The sequence below is a fragment of the Python bivittatus genome, unplaced genomic scaffold, assembly GCF_059951505.1.
Source record: "Python bivittatus isolate LINGU-HERP-01145 unplaced genomic scaffold, Pbiv_v1 ctg000610_np1212, whole genome shotgun sequence".
In the NCBI taxonomy this organism is placed as follows: Eukaryota; Metazoa; Chordata; class Lepidosauria; order Squamata; family Pythonidae; genus Python; species Python bivittatus.
Window position 1 is genome coordinate 41,200,498 of NW_028277088.1, and position 18,680 is coordinate 41,219,177.

Genomic DNA, 18,680 nt, shown 5'->3' on the forward strand with positions numbered 1-18,680 from the left:
GCTGCTGCGGGAGCGCGCGTCACCTAGCAGGCGAGTTTAGCTGAGGCGATACTTATTAGAGCGTCTGTATCGAGGTTCCTTTGTAATTTCAGTTGAAAGGCCTCGGCCTTTAAGTGGAACTGGAATTCAGCCCCTCAGCCTTGTCTTTATGCCGTGCACGTACAGGGGCCAGCCTTTAAGCGGTTGGCAAGAACCTTCTCTGCGAGCGCTTAGTGTTCATTCATTCCAGATTTCAGAGTAGACATGAGCTCGCGTTCATCTCAGCGGAGGAAAGAATGGCATTCCCAAGCCCAACTGCTGGAGGTACTGTACAAATGCTAAGTGTAGATCACTCAGTGCAGTTAAGATGTTCTCGAGTTGGCCATGACCAGTGGTGACTAAAGGGACACATCAGAAATCCAGTACTTTTTTTTAATGCATTTTATTAAAAGGCATCAGCTTTGTCAAATATGGAGTAAATATAAAAATTGTGTCTGAAAAGATACCACCAGACTCCTACCATAGTCTAATCAGCTCTCCTGCTATAAAGTCTGCAGTGACACACACGTGACATAAGTAGGTTTTCTATTGCCCTCTTCCTCCATGTTTGATTTCTCAATCTAGTCTATAATCCTGAGATTTCTTGGTGGTCTTCCATCAAACTAGTAACCAGGCCTGACTCTAGTTTCCTGGATCAGGTGAGGTCAGGCAGGTATGGCAGCCATATCCAAACATGCTAACAATAAGTTTATTGTTCCATTAGTTAAGGAATAATTATATTTTTATTCCACTGGTCACCCAGATGTTTTCAGAAATGGGACACCTTAGAAACACTTTATGAGTTTTCAAAAAGCTTAATGCAGATGGCAAATGATGGAAGATCTTTGGAAGTACATAGGAAAATAAGAGGAATTGAGAATGACTTTATAAGGCTGCCAATCAACTCAGTGATGGAGTTCACTAAAATAAACCACATGACATACAAACTGTATATAAAACAGAGAACAGATTACAAAAGAAAAAGTCTGTACTACTTTTGCTGGTAAAGATTCTTAAATTGCTTTAATATAAATTTAATGTTTCTGTGATATTTAGATTTGCTTTATACCTTATAATCATGAATTCCTAGAGTCCTGAAAATAAGTTGTGTGTTGAAGAATGATTACCAGAACAGAAGCTAACACGCACACCTAATAGTTGTCCATGCAAGTTTGAATGTGGAAGACAAGTTTGCTCAGAAGCTTAATACAAAATGCCATCGCTTAGTACTGATTCAAAGTAAGCTTTACAAATATGGTATAATCAGCTAGTGTTAACTTAAAAGATATTTCAAGGCTTGAGTATCTGAAGGAGTATCTCTTAAATAATCTTGCCTTAAGTATGAACATACCACTCCCTATTTTACTTAGTATTAGACACCCTTCTCCCATTATGAACCATTCTGCAGGAAAGATCCACTGAACACCTATTTGAATCTCGAGACCTTTTAATGCTTTTGAGCTTTCTAGTCCTATTTCATTTTGGCTGTGTCATTTGAACAGATTTAATGGTACTACCTAACGGACCTTGGAGGATATTAATCAGGTAAGTAGGCTTGATCTAGACATGGCATACTACCAGGCAACACCAGGATTTCAGGCTAGCCTGAGAAGTAGAAACAATGTCCAGGGAAACAAAGCAGAGGGAAACCACTCCTCTCCTGTTGCAAAAACCAACCAACCAACCAACCAACCCCCCCCCCCAAAAAACCCACCCCACACAGGGACATGTCCATTACATCCCCAGGAGCTGAGCTCAACTCAAAGAAGAGTTTATCTTTTATTTCTATCATCATGTTTAAAGATTTCAGTGTTTTGAAGCTTCTGTTTATGGTTGGTTTCTTTTTTAAACTTCCCTTATGTTTACTTTGAATTGGGGTTTTTATTATATACTGTCCTCAGAGCTGTAAACTCATTATTTCTATGACAGCAGCCTTGTTTTTCAGAGACAGTAAAGATTATGTAACCTCAAATTCAAACCCTGAATTGTGAGCACATTCTGACATAGGAAAATTTTTTATCAAGAACTGGCCACGTTAGAAAGCCATATTCCCTATTATTTTCTTTATGATAGAAACTGAAATAATGAATTATGTAAATAAGAGTCTGAACACAACAGAAACAACCTTTATTGATTTTAAATGATTACTGTAACCAAAGTCTTAATTGACTAAAAAAGCCAGACTTTTCCTGCCCATTTCATATTTTCTTTCAACCATTTAAGTACACAAGTATGCTCCAAACTATAAACTTGCTCCATATTAACATTGACTGTCAAATGCTTTATGAAAAGCTTTGGATTAGATATGCGAGCAGCCTGAATCAGCCTCTCCACAGCATTCTGATAGTCTTCATTGTTTCGTACATCGTTACCTTCACATCTAGAAAAGTTTTAAAAATCACAAGAGTTATGATTAACATTCCGTTGTTCTGGAAGACTTTCAATAGCAATCTTTCATTTCCATGACTGGAAATGAAAGGAGGCAAGGAAGAATACCTGATTCATTATTATACTTAATTATGTCAGCAACTAATAAAATATTAGTTTTATTGGTCTGTATTGTTAGCTAACCAGAGTTATTTGCTTAATAGGTAGCCATATAAATGTCTAAATAAAGAAGTAATAAAATATTACAACATCTTTTCCATGGGATAAATCAATACTTGAGCAACAACTTTTTCAGCTGATTACACATACATCTGGAATAGACACCAACCTTTTTAATACTATTTGAAGTATCTGACTGGAAGCTCCAGGACTCTGAATACTACTAGCATTTGAAACCAAAAATATTTCAATTGCTAACAGCATTTCAACTTCAGTCATATAAGAAGGAATCAGTAAAAGTTTACGATAAAGATTTCCCTCTGGTGGTGGATAGCAACCCAATGCTAAAGCACCTAAAAAGTGACAGGAAAAAAAAATGAGAAGAGGGGTTAACACTGACTAAACATATATCTCTAGTTTCTATAGCTTATTACAACTTTTAAGGTTACTTCTACATCTAGACAACTCTGAACTTTTTCCATTTTCATACTGTTAACTCCTTTGGATATTCTTGATAAATGGAAAGGAGAAGAAAATTAGCAATCCTTGTTGCTTATTTAGAATGCCCAAGTACATTTTATGTATGCCAGTACAAATGGGAAACTATAAACCATCTTTAAAATTCTTCCATGGATTATTAAATAATGGCCAGGGTTTTTTTCCTTTCTAAAAAAAGAAGCAAAGTTATATTGCTGAAGTATGCTTTTTTTCCTGCCATAAATCTCTTCTAAAAAAATCCAATGTATGAAATTTAGAAAAAACATGGGTCTACTTGAAAATATATGTATCACACAAGTCTTAAATTATAGCAAGCAGGTAACATCTCAATGATAATAATTAGGGATGCAGTAGAAAGTATGTTTTATTATGAATCCAAGCCACCATTATGTTCTGGAAGTTCTGATGAACTGTTCAGATTGGCTGCAGTTCAGCAGAAATACAATCTGAAATGTAATTGTGGTTCTGAGTTTTTGCCAAAATAAATTTTTGAAGAACCCCTAAGTGATTTTACAAGGCAGGTAGACCAATACTGGTGCATGTTGCCTCCTCCTGTGTAGGGCTAACATGCTGGCCTGCTCATCCCCAGACCTTCCCAGTGCCCTGCTCTGTTGCCACTCTGTTGTCTATACATATGGTCTCCAAGAAAACACCCAGCCTTGCTTTTTCCTGCTCTTTACCCCTGTTCAAACCATTCCTGCCCAGAACAAACATGTTTTGGTATGTATCTAGAATAAAAGAGATCCATTCCATCCCAGAAACAGATCAAAACATGTTTTAGTTCAGGCATGGAGCACCAAAAAACATCTGTTCCATGCACAGAATGGTTAATATACAGATGTCTTACACAATCCTTTTAATAATCTCAAACCATTTCAATGTTTGCCCATCAGTCTACTACAACAGATTTTTATGCCATCAGAAGTTTCATAAATTTAAAATGACATCCAAGTAGATGTCTCCAAAATAATTCTGGGCAGTATTCTTCAATGCTAATGGAACTGTGAATAATTTTTTTGTGCAAACATTTTTATGTGAAGTTTTTCAACCATAAAAAATGATATATCTTTAAGAAAGCTTACTTTTATAATGTGTCCTGGCCTTGAGCCACAAACAACTTCTTCCCAGTGCTGTGATTAATGCTCGAAGTAAATTAAATTCAACAGGGATATTTCTTGCAAGCATGAACTCTACTACAACAGATGATAGTCCAGTGTTCCTACTTTCTGAACAAGCACTTAGCAGTTTATTAAACAAAAGGCTGTACTGGGATACATCCAGAGTGTCTGTAAGAGAAAATTTAGGAATATTCTTCAGCTATGAAGCAGACTACTTCTTTCATCAATGAAATGATGCAAACTATATAAAAGACTTTTTCCTGTTTTAAGTTCTTATATAGATGTCAAGAACAATTGAGAAACTTATTTTTTTCTCCTTCAATTCCATACAGTAGCTTCTTAAATAGGAACCAGGCACACTGCAAAATTGTTATGTATACCTTATATTAAAAATTCAAAAGAACATACAGTACAAATAAAAGGGCTATAATAGATACTATCTGAAAATACATTTTATGAGAACACAAATTTTATGAAGATCTGCAAACTATCAAGCAAAACATTTTTAAGGGACTTTTTCCAAAAGTCCCTTAAAATTTCTTAATTTTAAGGATCTCAGGAAATATACATAGGATACAAACAAAAAGAAATAGTTGCTTTAAACTAAACAGTTTCCTCTTACTGAAGGAAAAAACAGTTGCCAAGCTTAGGTTAGTAAAATGAAATATCCAGAGGAAACACTTGAAACAAAACAAAGGTGCAATTTTTAGTGTAGGTGGTCCTCATTTTCTGCAGATCTAATATTTGCTGTTTCTAGACAACCCAATTTTTGATACCCGTAAAGGTTTTCATCTTGTTTTCTGTTACCTTATGCACATGCAAAATAGTACATGAGCTTTTATGCGTCTGGACACTTTTTTTTTTTTTCAAGAACTCATTCAGGGTATTGTTATCTATAGTTTTATTTATTTGTTTGAAAAATTTATATGGCCACCCATCTTAAACAAGTAAATCTGGGCAGCCAACGAACAATACATAAAAACTGTATTAATAAAAAAACCAAAACAAAACAGTACAGAATACAATTAATCATCATCATAATCATGCTATAACCAAGGTGCCTCAAAACAAATCACAACACCAATAGATATATGGGTCTCCACTAATATCCTGTCCCTAATACCTTAGAAAAAGTATGGTCTTCACAACCTTCCAGAAGGCCAACAGGGTATAGGCCATCGGATCTCAGGCTATTCCAAAGGTTAGGCCCTGTGGCTGAGAGGGCACAGAATCCCTGTGAATAAGTAGAGCTACCTTTATTGGCGAATGTGATTTATTAAGTGACCAAAAATAGAGATATTTGTTTATATACTCCCAATCACAAGCACCTCTGGGTAATGAAAATCGCCATGACTCAGATTCAAACTAAAATTTCTGTAATCTTAGTACTAAGTAACACAGAGGTACTAACAACTTACCACAAGTATTCTGAAAGCCTGGGAGATTTCGTAAGACTTCAAACGTTTCTCCATACCGGTTCTTTGTCATTAAGTCAGATGCTATAGTATATAGCAGATTATGTCGATTGAGGACATCCATTCTATCACAAGGCCATGATGCTGTACTTATTATCCATTCTGACTCTGTGGAGAGATTAATGCTGATGTTTTAAAACTGTTAAAGAGAATATACTTCAACAAACAAAATCACAGGACTAATCCCAAATAGTATGCTTTCTAAATGGCCTTTAGAAATAATATAGTTTCCTAATATTACTTGAGCTACACAATGTAGTCTTGAGGGAATATAGTAGTGTTCTTATAAAAACCACAAGTCCTTATATTCTACTCTTGGAACAGTTGCTGAAAAATTTCCCTAAGCATCACTAGAAGCAACAAATCACAGGAGAGGGATACCTCGGGTCACGAACGCTTCTGTTCACGACCAATTCGGGTCACGAACAGCACCGTTCGCAAAATTTTGCTTCCGTTCACGAACGCCGGATCGGGTGACGAACAGGATCCACGGCCATTTTCCATGCCGTGACATGTGGTCATGGCTTCCTGTAGGGAGGGGGACTCTCCCTCCAAGCAATAACCGCCTTCCCACCCGCCTTCCTGTCCTCCAGGCCAGAAGTCACGTCGAGCAAGGTTAGCGTTCTCTCTCTTCGTACTGTACTTTGTGTCATATTTTTGTGGTTTAAAAAAAAAAAATACATATGGTTCAGAACAGATTAACTGTAATTACATTGAACCTTATGGGAAAATTTGATTCGGGTCGCAACCAAAATCGGTTGGCGACCAAATTCGGAGGGGTCAGAACGGATTAACCGTATTTACATTGAACCTTATGGGAAAATCTGATTCGGGTCGCGGAACGAATTAAGTTCGTGACCCGAGGTACCACTGTAAAGGTTTTTTCAGCTTTTGTTCTCTTAGGAATTCCTGGAAATATACAATTGATGAGGGGGGGATTAATGTTTGCATGCACCTGTATTTCTTCATTACTTTGAGACTCATTAAGTACTGAAAACATGTAATTTAAATATAACCTTTTTATCTTTTTCTCCTGTTCTTTCTGAAATGTGTCTTTTCGATTTTAAGTCTGCTAACAGGAATCTTTTTATTGATAATAATTTTAGCTTCTTTGAAGACATCTTTTTGGCTGTCTTCAAAGACAGTGGAATAAAAATGTTTCAGATGTAGTGTTTTGGCTGTTAGCATATGCTTTTGTTATGACATTATTCAAAATATATTCCAAAATCAGAACTTAAACGTATCTTTTGAAACCTGATTTTGTTAATTTAAATTTACCTCTCAATACCCATAATGCTCCATCAAGGCTCCCACATTTGAGAAAGATTTCCACAGCAACATTAACAATATGACATCTTGAAGCCAACTGCTCTTGTCCAAGAAATCCTTTAAAAAATGTGAAGTGTATCTTTAAAGCGTGAAGCACATCCAGAACCTTCTTGGCCTAACATAAAAAAAGGAGAAATTAGGAATGAATATTACTAACAATTTCATGCTTCCTAATATTGGTTCACATGTAGTTTGATTAGTGCCTTCATTTCAGAAACAGTAATGGTACTGGCATTTGAAAATAATGGTTTTGAAGTTATCAGTGTATTCAAATCCCAACTCAACTCTCTACCACTGGAAATTCTCTTTGGGCTATAAATTTATTCAAGATTATGACTTGATATGCCAGAATCGCACCATGTTCTCTGCCCTCCAGGGTAAGGGCACAAAAAGATAGATATTATATGAGTGCTTCAGCTTCACTGAATTGGACTTTTAAAAATTGATATTCTAGTTATTCAATAATAATTTGGTTCAGAAGACTCTCTCCTGTATCTTGACTTGAGCAATTAATTTGACTGGGATTTTTCCAAGTTAGAAAAAGTCATGTCTCAAGGGTAGAACATGCATCATATCAATATGCCTTTTAAACATCTAGGAAAATGTAGGCCTAGCCCTACTGCATAATCAATACGCCCTTCAACTGATCTCCAGTGCACATGACATACACAAAAGAGAGCACAGCACACTGTCTTTTTCCTCACCCCATCTACTTCCCAAGAAATGGATCCTTGAAAGAAATTGTGCACTGCAATTATGGATATATTTAGAACTCTCTTTTCTATGGGTTCTGCTCATAACAGGTTCATGAAACTAGAATTTTTAACGTTGGCAATATTGGTCCTTTAAGTATTTTTACATTATTCTAAAAATCTGATATTTCTGACACTGTTATTTCAGTAAGCAGAAAAAAACAGAATTTTGAAATACTATGTATTTAAAGTTTGAATTGTCAATTAAGGACAGACATTGTTAAACTTTCCCATCTTTTAATGTAACTATTCAAAATTGGGCCAAAATTCTAGTAACTAGAATCTAGCAATGTGGAAATTATTAATGTAATGTAACTTTTTGATTTATGTATTTATATCAGGGCAAAGTTAGGAAAACAGCATTCATTTCTTCATCCTCACATTCAAAATATATATATCTATGAGAAAGTATCCAAAGATTTCAAACACACACACACACACACACACACACACACATCCCATTGGCACGAACTGAGAGAAATGTTAAGTCTCTTAACTTTAAACTGTCTTGCCTAAATATCTCATTCTCACCTGCAGAAAGAAGAATTCTTGTCTTATTAACTCCCTCTACCATATACTTGAAAGAAGATCTGAAAAGTAATTTGTTTCCCACTCAACTGATGATCCCTCAGTTGATGGCTATTCAATAGGAAAACATATGTGGGGCTTACAAGGCATGTAGCGACATATAATATCTATGGCCCACCCCTCAAATTAACATTCCAGGTAATAATTAGCATTATGACTTTGTAAGTTACCTTTGACCACTGGTGTATTTTGTAATATGAAAACATGACACTAATACCAATCCTTCCTAATGAAGTCATGTCTCCTTCATCGCGATGAGCATCAGCATTAACTAAAAAATTAATAAGAGTTATTTTATGTTTAGTAGCATTATGTTTTTAAATGGAGCAAAGGAAATATCATTTTTGAAACAAGTTACATATAAATAAGATATGGGGAACATGTAATGTATGAAATCTTAATTGAGTTTTCCTCAAGTAGAAAATTATTATTTATTCCATTTTTTTCTTGGAGCACTCAAAGTGGAATACATGGAGATCTCTCTTAATTTCATCCTCATGATCCTGTGAAGTCAGCTGGGTGTACCCAGAAGAGAAAATATGCTTTCTTTTGATGAGGAAGAAAAAACAAAAACAAAACAGCAAACAGCACATTCTGGAAGTTCTGCCAAACAATTTTGGACTGTCCATGGCTTTGGAGAAATAAAACCCTGAACATTTTGATTGCTCCAAGTTTCAACCAAAACACATCCAGAGGAATTCTGAATTTACTTTATGGGGTGAGTATAGCAAGGCTGGTGTACATTGCACCACTCTTGCCTTTTTATTCACACTGCTTGCTCATTTCCTAACGTTTTCCCTTCTCACTTTGCCCTCAACTGCCCCCACTGCCAATGGTATATCTCATTGGCTTTCCTGGTCCTGATCTTCCTAGTGCTTTCTCTTCCCTCCCCTGCCTATCTGCACATACCACTGTCAGGGAAAGCCTTCAACTTTGCTTTTTTCCCCTCCACTCTTACTCCTCTCCTGAACCATCCTGGAACCACTGGGCACAGAAAGCTACTGGCAATCAGTGCAATGACTGGCGTGTTAGTGGTGCGCTACAATAGCAACCCTCCCTTGTTAGCATTGGCTGCTGCATTCTGTGGCTGCTGTTTTCTGCAGCAGCAGCAGCTATAGCTTCCAAGTCATTTTCAAATATAGCCCTACCCTGTTGCCCTAAATGTATTTATCATGCAGCATGGTAGCATAAATGCTGATGACAAGAACATGTTACCTTTGCCAGGGCTTTTTTTTTTTATCCACAAAGGGCAGCAACTGGTACACTAGTCTAAGTTGGGTCTCCACCTGCTATTCTAGCAGGAGCCACAGGTCCATTAGAACCGCCAGGTCACAGACCCACTCCTATAGGGAAAGTATGACTCCATCCAAACCAATCATCAAAAATGAACAGAAGCCAATGTTTCTGGACAATCAGTAACTCTCGTTAGGATTCAATCTGAGTTTATTTCAACCCATCCAACTTCTCATAAGGGCACTGGGTTAAGACTGCCACAGTATATCTGTATAATGTATCGTTTGTACTGTATATGTATAATTCATACTGATAGAGGACTCCAAAATGACTTCTCCCAGCAGTTTCATGCAGATGTTAAAGAGAAAACACCTGTGGCAACCCACATTGGAACAAAATGGGCATGACTGCTCCCTCCCCACAACTATTAACTGGAACTGCATACTTAGGAAGAAGCAGAACTCCCTTAGAAAGGTGTCCTACTTCAATGTAGGTGGTCCAAAAGGATACCATAGTTGTTGGTATAAAAAAAATCAACAACACTGGGAGGTCTAAAAGACCAGGAGGATCACATTCTCTTCATCCAGTTCCCAAAAAAGTTACTCATCAATGACCAATGTTTGTATATTATGCCCAAGTCTGAACCTTGACTGGAAATGATCTACGTAATTCATCTACCTGACACCCCAGAATCTTCTCCAAAATACCTTTCATTTGGATTAGCAACAGAAAGCCCACCAGATCACCTTGTAAAGCTGGGTAGTAAAGGATCTGCAATGCACTAGGAGAACACATTCTCATCACATTGCATTCCATGGCATTGTAGCTAATCAGCCTTCAAGCAAAAGGTTGTAAACACCCTGGATCCAGATTAAGGAAAGTTCCTTGGGGTAGGTTTGTGAAAAATGGAAAATGTAGTGGAGGACTGATAGGTAACTATTTCAGAGTTGAAAATACAGGTTCTTCCGGGCCAAAAGAGAGCCAAGATTACTTCTGCAAGTTCCCAAAGAACCTTGTGTATTACTCTAGCAATCAAATTGCTACAAAGAATTTGAGGCCAAATAATAATCAAAGCTACCAGTACTTCTGCCCTCTACAATGGAAATCAAGAAATACTAGACCTTGGAACTGATGGGAAAAGAGGGCAGATCAATTTTTAATCTGCTGAAATGCTCCACATATTTGAAAGTTATCACATGTATGGTCCACTCCTTCAGATCAAAAACCATCAGGTTTAGCCAGTCCACCTTTGAACTGTGTAGCTTCAAAATGTACCATAAAAATGAAAGGAGGTGCTACTACACTTGAAAAAAGTCTGGTGGTCTCCCTCATGAGGAAACAGAGCTTCACACCCTTCTGGCACAGATGATGTGCTTAAGTTGTTTGGTTGACTATAACAATAAGTTTGTGGTAATTCCAGATCAGAGCTTGAAACCTGAAAATTGCTAGCTTCATTGCTACAATTTCAAGCAGCTGATTTGTATTTGATCCAGATATACTCCATAAACCCTGAGCCACCTTATCCATGCAGTAAATCACATCCAAACTTTTCAATTTGCATTTGTTATCACACCACATGAAGAGAGTTTCACATAGGGTTTCCCTTCTTCAATGCTGATGACAATTATCAGTATACAGACGTAATACCACAAGGGAACTGACACTAAATTGTGGTGTTTTTAAGCATTCTAGTTGTTACAGAACCAATGCTTATTGTTGCTGCAGAGAACATGGAAGGACCAAATTGATAATGATACTCATTAGTCCTTATAGCTTAGCTAGTTCCATCATTGACAAAATTCTGTAGTGGTTCTTCCTGGTGTCTGCGTGAAAATCATATTTTTCTGGGAAGAGAAAGGTATTGGAGATAACAAAGTGTGTGCTTGTCCCAGGTTGACCAGCAATCTGGACACTGATAAACACTGGAGTTTCCTAAATACTGTTTGAACCCTGAACAAATCATATGTCTAAATAAGGATATATGTTAGGCAATGTTTTCTCAGTTCAGGTACCAATGCCATTGTAATCTTGGCAAGACACAATGACAAACCAAATAGGAGGCCTGCCTATACAGCATGTATTTTGGAGGTACTTCCTACGATTAGGTGAACTGGATCTTAGAGAAATCATCCATTTCTCTCAGGTCTTAGGATGCCATTACATCCCTTCTGAAGGTATTCCAGGATTCATTTCAGTATCTCCATGTGAAATCTGTGGTAGTGCACAAAGAAATTAACCCTCTTCAGTTCCAGTGCTGATCCCATTATTCTTCTTTGGAACTATAACATATATTGAGCAGGAGCCAAAAAACCTATTTACAGATTGCTCAAATGCTATGGAGATCCTGTGTCTTTGAGCATCAAATTATACTTTTCTAGATATAGACCTGGGAGACAAAACATAATGACTAGGAGGCATAAACACATAGATTCCCATATATCAAAATTGTGCTTAGGATTTACACATCTGTTATTTGCCTCTTAAGAGTGAGGAAAAACCTGCAGGCAACTGCCTACTGACTCCTGACTCCCTTGTGGAAGATTGTGAAGCAGGAGCCCTTGTCTGGCCTGTAGCCTTGTATTTCTCTCTTCCTCTCACAGAGCAAGTAGGGGTAAAAGGATAGTGAACCCCCATATCCCTTGCTTTCCTCTTCCTTGGTGGGTGCTGTTAGGACTTTCTCATTCTTGATTTCAAGGACATTTCTGAATGGTTTCCCCTCTTTGAGGATGCAAGTAATTAGCATAGCTTTGAATTTAAAATTGATTGCTTGAGCCCACAATGTGGCAATAAGGGGTGGCTTAGTGTTTGTACTTGTGTTGGTAGATTGTGACTCACCTGCCTTGTTTAGAGTTATCTGCTCTCTCTAGGGGAACAGTGACTAAGAGTAACTCCCTATGAGTTACTGTATGGGCTGGATCCATGTGTCACCTGACTCATTCAGGCAGCTGGTGGTAGCATGACTGGATATTTCTGGGAGATGGTCAATGCCTCTTTAGAAGCAGCAATGTTGTCAAATGCCTTGACATAGGTGGCGGTGCACCTCCAATCTGAAAAGACCCTCCCTGGAACCAGCCATGCTGGAGAATTACTGGACAGTCCCTAACCGCCCCTTTCTGGGGCAGGTTATCAAGTAAAATTGGGATGCAGCTGCAGAGCACCATAGAAAAAGCAGACTATCTCAATTCTTTCCAGTCATGGTTCAGCCCTGGATGTGGAATAAAAACTACACTGATCACTTAGACTGAGGACATTTGCTTGGACTTCAACCCTCCAATCCGTTTGGACTTCTTGGTGGCCCACATTACCGTCTATTGTGTTATTCTTTTGGGTTACTTGCAAGGGTTAGGAGGGGGGAGGCATTATACCACAATGGTTCTGCACTCTCCTGAGTGAGTGGTTCCAGTTGGTGGTAATGGAGGAAGAAAGGTCAACTTGATGGTTGTTCCCCTGCATGGTATGTCAGGGTTTGCTTGTCTGTCTGCCCTGCTTTTTAATATCATTATGAAGCTGTTGGGAGAGTTATCAATCAGTATGCTGATTATACCCACATACAGTCAGGTCCAGAAATATTGGGACATCGACACAATTCTAACATCTTTGGCTCTATACACCACCACAATGGATTTGGAATGAAACAAACACAATGTGCGTTAACTGCAGACTATCAGCTTTAATTTGAGGGTATGTACATCCAACTCAGGTGAACGGTATAGGAATTACAACAGTTTGCATATGTGCCTCCCACTTGTGAAGGGACCAAAAGTAATGGGACAATTGGCTTCTCAGCTGTTCCATGGCCAGGTGTGTGATATTCCTTCAGTACCCCAATTACAATGTGCAGATAAAAGGTCCAGAGTTCATTTCAAGTGTGCTATTTGCATTTGGAATCTGTTGCTGTCTACTCTCAAGATGAGATCCAAAGAGCTGTCACTATCAGTGAAGCAAGCCATCATTAGGCTGAAGAAACAAAACAAACCCATCAGAGAGATAGCAAGAACATTAGGCGTGGCCAAAACAACTGTTTGGAACATTCTCAAAAAGAAGGAACGCACCGGTGAGCTCAGCAACACCAAAAGACCCGGGAGACAACGGAAAACAACTGTGGTGGATGACCGAAGAATCCGTTCCCTGGTGAAGAAAACACCCTTCACAACAGTTGGCCAGATCAAGAACACTCTCCAGGAGGTAGGTGTATGTGTGTCAAAGTCAACAATCAAAAGAAGACGTCACCAGAGTGAATACAGAGGGTTCACCACAAGATGTAAACCATTGGTGAACCTCAAAAACAGGAAGGCCAGATTAGAGTTTGCCAAACGACATCTAAAAAAGCCTTCACAGTTCTGGAACAACATCTATGGGCAGATGAGACCAAGATCAACTTGTACCAGAGTGATGGGAAGAGAAGAGTATGGAGAAGGAAAGGAACTGCTCATGATCCTAAGCATACCACCTCATCAGTGAAGCATGGTGGTGGAAGTGTCATGGCGTGGGCATGTATGGCTGCCAATGGAACTGGTTCTCTTGTATTTATTGATGATGTGACTGCTGACAAAAGCAGCAGGATGAATTCTGCAGTGTTTCGGGCAATATTATCTGCTGACATTCAGCCAAATGCTGCAGAACTCATTGGACAGCGCTTCACAGTACAGATGGACAATGACCCAAAGCATACTGCAAAAGCAACCAGAGTGTTTGAAGGGACAGAAGTGGAATGTTATGCAATGGCCAAGTCAATCACCTGACCTGAATCCCATTGAGCATGCATTTCACTTGCTGAAGACAAAACTGAAGGGAAAATGCCCCAAGAACAAGCAGGAACTGAAGACAGTTGCAGTAGAGGCCTGGCAGAGCATCACCAGGGATGAAACCCAGCGTCTGGTGATGTCTATGCGTTCCAGACTTCAGGCTGTGATTGACTGCAACGGATTTGCAACCAAGTATTAAAAAGGGAAAGTTTGATGTATGATTATTATTCTGTCCCATTACTTTTGGTCCCTTAACAAGTGGGAGGCACATATGCAAACTGTTTTAATTCCTATACCGTTCACCTGAGTTGGATGTACATACCTTCAAATTAAAGCTGACAGTCTGCAGTTAACGCACATTGTGTTTGTTTCATTCCAAATCCATTGTGGTGGTGTATAGAGCCAAAGATGTTAGAACTGTGTCAATGTCCCAATATTTCTGGACCTGACTGTATATATCATCTCAGCTGAGCTGGAGATGTACTGGAGGCTGTGAGATTGAATAAGGAGAAACAACGGAACTCAAGGAAGCCCAAGTTCTTGTTTGTCCAGAAACATCTAGACTGCACTGGAAGTGATTCTGGGCAGGATATTTCCCCAGAAGAAATATGTCCACAACTTAGGGGTTCTCCTATACTCATAGCTACCACTAGATAGGCACAGGAGAGACATGGCTAGGGGAACCTTTGCCAGCTTCCTGGATTAAGGCAACAGTAGCTCATAACATCATTACCCTTAGGACAGACTAAACTGTTATATGAGATTACCTGGTTGATTACTGGAGGTTGCCATAACTATTTAACACCAGTGCTGCGGGCATTTCATTAGCTGTGGTCAATGGGGACTTGAAAGGTGTTGCTCACTTTCCTCTGGGGAATTAAAACTATAGGTGTCAGAGTGAGGGACCTCAACAGAATTATCAGTCTGATCTACTGGCAAAATTCTGGATGAGGAGCAGCTCCACTAATCATAGGCAGAAATAGGATCAGCTGCCACTAATGTCTGGATTCCTCCATTCCCAGCAGGAACTGAGGTAAGCCCTTAGTAGAGGCTGCTTAGAGGGACCGTGTGATACTTGGGGCAGTTTCCATAGCTGCAGCTGCTGTTGCCTCTGCACATAGCTCATGAGAGAAAAATGAGAGAGAACCTGGATTAGTGCCTACTGAGTGAAAACAAACTGAGTAATCTCAATATCTGATAAATCCATTTATCTAGTGATAGGAATCAAACTGTTGGGTATTCTTCCTTCATAAGAGCTACCAACAGATAGTGGAGCTCTTAACTATGATCTGCTATCAGAGATTAGGTAGGAGCAGAACTAAAGGAGAGAGGCCTCCTTCATATACATTCAACAAAAAATATTCCTGCTTTTCAAAGTCAATGGGATGATGAGCAATGAAGTAGAAGATAAATTCATCATTTCCATAGCAGAGGAGGTTAAGTAGAACTGATATTTTTGGTGAACCACATTCAACTTTCATTTAAAGAGGACTTTTTTTTTTTTGCATGTAACCCTGTAATATTTGACAATATTTGCACATTTTACCTGCAGCTGCAAATTCACAAAATGGAATGCCTGGCTTCTCTTCCTTCACTGAACTGATTAGTATGCTAGCAACATACAATGAGTATTTTTCAAGGTTATCAACATTTTTACATGCTCTCTTCACATTAACGTACAAAGTTCCCAATTTAGCCCAGTCACTTTTTTCTTTACAATGCTGTTCAAAAGTGAGAAAAGATGAATAGAATTACTAACAATGATTCAAATACACATATTATAAACTTAATACATAGCAGTATTTTCTTTTGTTTTGAAGTACAACCAAATTCTTTAAGTAGGCTTTGCCTCATACCTGACTGCTTGTCAATAACTGTATTTGGTAAGTTCTACAATTTTATTCAATTCAAACATCCAAAACAGTTATACAACTATACAATACTTTTTATCAGAAACAATTCAAAGTTTTTCTTGTGAAATACAATCTGACTTTGGAAATATTGGAAAAATATAAAAAATTACTTAAAATTCATTCCATCACCTTGACAAAGTATACAGATGATTTGTCTTTACTTAACAATAACCTTTACTTTACTTACTTTACTTAACAATAACCTTTTTTTAAGGTTGTACTACACTGCTGAAAGGAGAGAGAAATCTATCTGAAAAGAAGCTTGAAGAGTTTTTTCCCCATTAAAAAACTCTATCCCCCACAAATCCTGCTATGCTATTATGATGGTGATATATATGTGCTCCTGTCAGGGATGAGTGAAAAACATTGAAGTGTGTGAAGGTCTTCCCAACTGATCAGCTAAAGCAAGCAGGCACCTATACTTAGTAGCACTGATAAAGGAAGATGCTTGAGGCAGATTACCACTTTAATGACAATGACAAAAGTATCATTTCATGCTGCACAGGAGAAGACAATGGAAAGCCACTCCTGCATTTTATCATGGAAGCCACATGGATAGACAAGCTAAAGTGATTAACAGTACAGTGCTGGACGATGGGTGTCTCAGGTTGGATGGCATTCAATGCTACTGAAGAAAATCTGAGGAAGAAGAGTTGAAGATTTTTCAGAGTACTAGTGGTGTTATGATGTGGCTAGATTAAAACTTTCCAAACATCTAGTTGCTGATGTTGCCATGCAGGAAAATATGAATTTGCAAAAGACAGAACTATGCTGGGAACATGGAAAGTAAGCAGCATGAATATGGGAAAGCTTCACATAGTGAAAGATTAAATGAATTGGCTATACATTGACATCTTAGGCATCAGCAAATTGAAATGGACTAGGATTGGACACTTTCGGCAGAATATCTTACTGTTTAGTATTCAGGACAAGAAAAACAAGGAAGTAACAGTCAGAAAGGATATAGCAAGGATACTACTTAGGTACAAAGCAGTCACTGACCAAATAATATCAATTAGACTTTGTGGACAACCCCATTAATATGGCAATTATTCAAGTTTATACAACCACTGTGCAAAAGGTTGAGGAGTTTTATGGTCAGGTTCAATCAGAAATTGACAGATCATGCAGGCAAAATATGCTGCTTGTCATTAGAGACTAGAATGCCAAAGTTGGAAACAGTAAGGAGAAAAATGTAGTTGAACTTTACGGCCTAGGAAATACAAATGAAGGAGAACAACTTATCCATTTCTGACAATCCAATTGTTCATTGCTAACATATTCTTCAAATGACATCTATATACATGAATATCACCAGATGGAGCACAAAGAAATCAAATTTACTATATTAGCAATACAAGGAAGAAGAGCTCAGTTGTTATAGAAAAGAGGTGGCCAGAGGCTGACTATGAAACTGGTCACAAACTGCTCATGTGCAATTTTCAAGTCAAGCTAAAGTGGAAGAACAAATCTAACCAGTTTCTAAATTATGATTTTGAGAATATACCCACTATTTTCAAGAACCTCAGGAATTGCTTTGAAGTCCTGAACCTCACTGACAGGAAACCAGAGGAACTGCGGAATGAAATCAAAGTAGTTGCTAAAAAGGAATGTGAAAAGAGATTCTCAAAGACCTAAAAACTGAAGAAACCAAACTGGATGTCAGAGCAGATGGTGGAAATTGCCAAGACGACAAAGTTCTCAGGAAGAAACTTAATGAAGAATTGCAGAGAACTGTTAGAAGAAACAAGACGCAGGACTACAATAACATCAGTGAAGACATTTAACATGGAAACAAACAGAGAAAAACAAAGGATGCCAAAGGATAGATAGTAATTTCAGAAAGAACAAAGTTGGAAAGAACAACAGACATTATAACTGATATGTGATGGAAAATTGAGAAAGCTAAAGAATACCAAAAAGAAGTCAATATGTGCTTCATGAATTATAGAATGGTCCTGAATTGTGTCAGTCAAGTGTACTTAGGAAAATGGGAATCCCAGAACATCTCAATGTCCTCATGCAAAACCTATACACAGGTCAGGAAGCCAGAGTCTGGACTGAACAAGGCAAAATAAATTGGTTGGGAAAGCAGTGAAACAAGGCTGTATTCTGTCTCCTTATTTATTCAATATATACTCTGAATACACATTGAGGGAAGCTGGATTGGAAGAAAATGAGCATGGTTTTAAAAGCAGAGGAAGATACATCAACAACATGCACTAACCTGATGATAGTGCCCCGATAGCTGAAAAGCAAATGATCTGCAAGCTCTAGTAATGAAAGTTAAGAAGCACAGTGAAAAAAACTCAGACAATTAAATATAAGTAGACCAAACTAATGACAACAGCAACCAGTCTTAGAAGTGGCAATGAAGACGCTGAAGTGGTGAACAGCTTCTGCCTTTTAAAATTGACCATTAACAGTAAAGGAAACAGTAGTCAAGAAATATGCCACAGACTAG

General features: G+C 38.2%; 1 protein-coding gene and 1 long non-coding RNA gene across 2 annotated transcripts in view; one reads left to right on the forward strand and one right to left on the reverse strand.

The window, feature by feature from the left end:
• Window positions 1-4: 4 nt before the first annotated feature.
• Window positions 5-16,705, forward strand: LOC148214605 (uncharacterized). Its single transcript, XR_015797939.1, has 3 exons — window positions 5-303; window positions 8,779-9,043; window positions 16,431-16,705. It is a non-coding gene; the product is annotated as an uncharacterized LOC148214605 (long non-coding RNA).
• The window catches only part of TOPAZ1 (testis and ovary specific TOPAZ 1), a 55,307-nt gene continuing 38,757 nt past the window's right edge, over window positions 2,131-18,680 (reverse strand). Inside the window, exons 14-20 of the mRNA XM_025171378.2 lie at window positions 15,850-16,024; window positions 8,496-8,596; window positions 6,935-7,100; window positions 5,600-5,764; window positions 4,146-4,349; window positions 2,735-2,918; window positions 2,131-2,398 (exon numbers count right to left, since the gene is read on the reverse strand). Of these exons, the coding sequence (XP_025027146.2) occupies window positions 2,188-2,398; window positions 2,735-2,918; window positions 4,146-4,349; window positions 5,600-5,764; window positions 6,935-7,100; window positions 8,496-8,596; window positions 15,850-16,024 (1,206 nt within the window). The 3' untranslated portion in view covers window positions 2,131-2,187. The remainder of the gene's footprint in view (window positions 2,399-2,734; window positions 2,919-4,145; window positions 4,350-5,599; window positions 5,765-6,934; window positions 7,101-8,495; window positions 8,597-15,849; window positions 16,025-18,680) is intronic.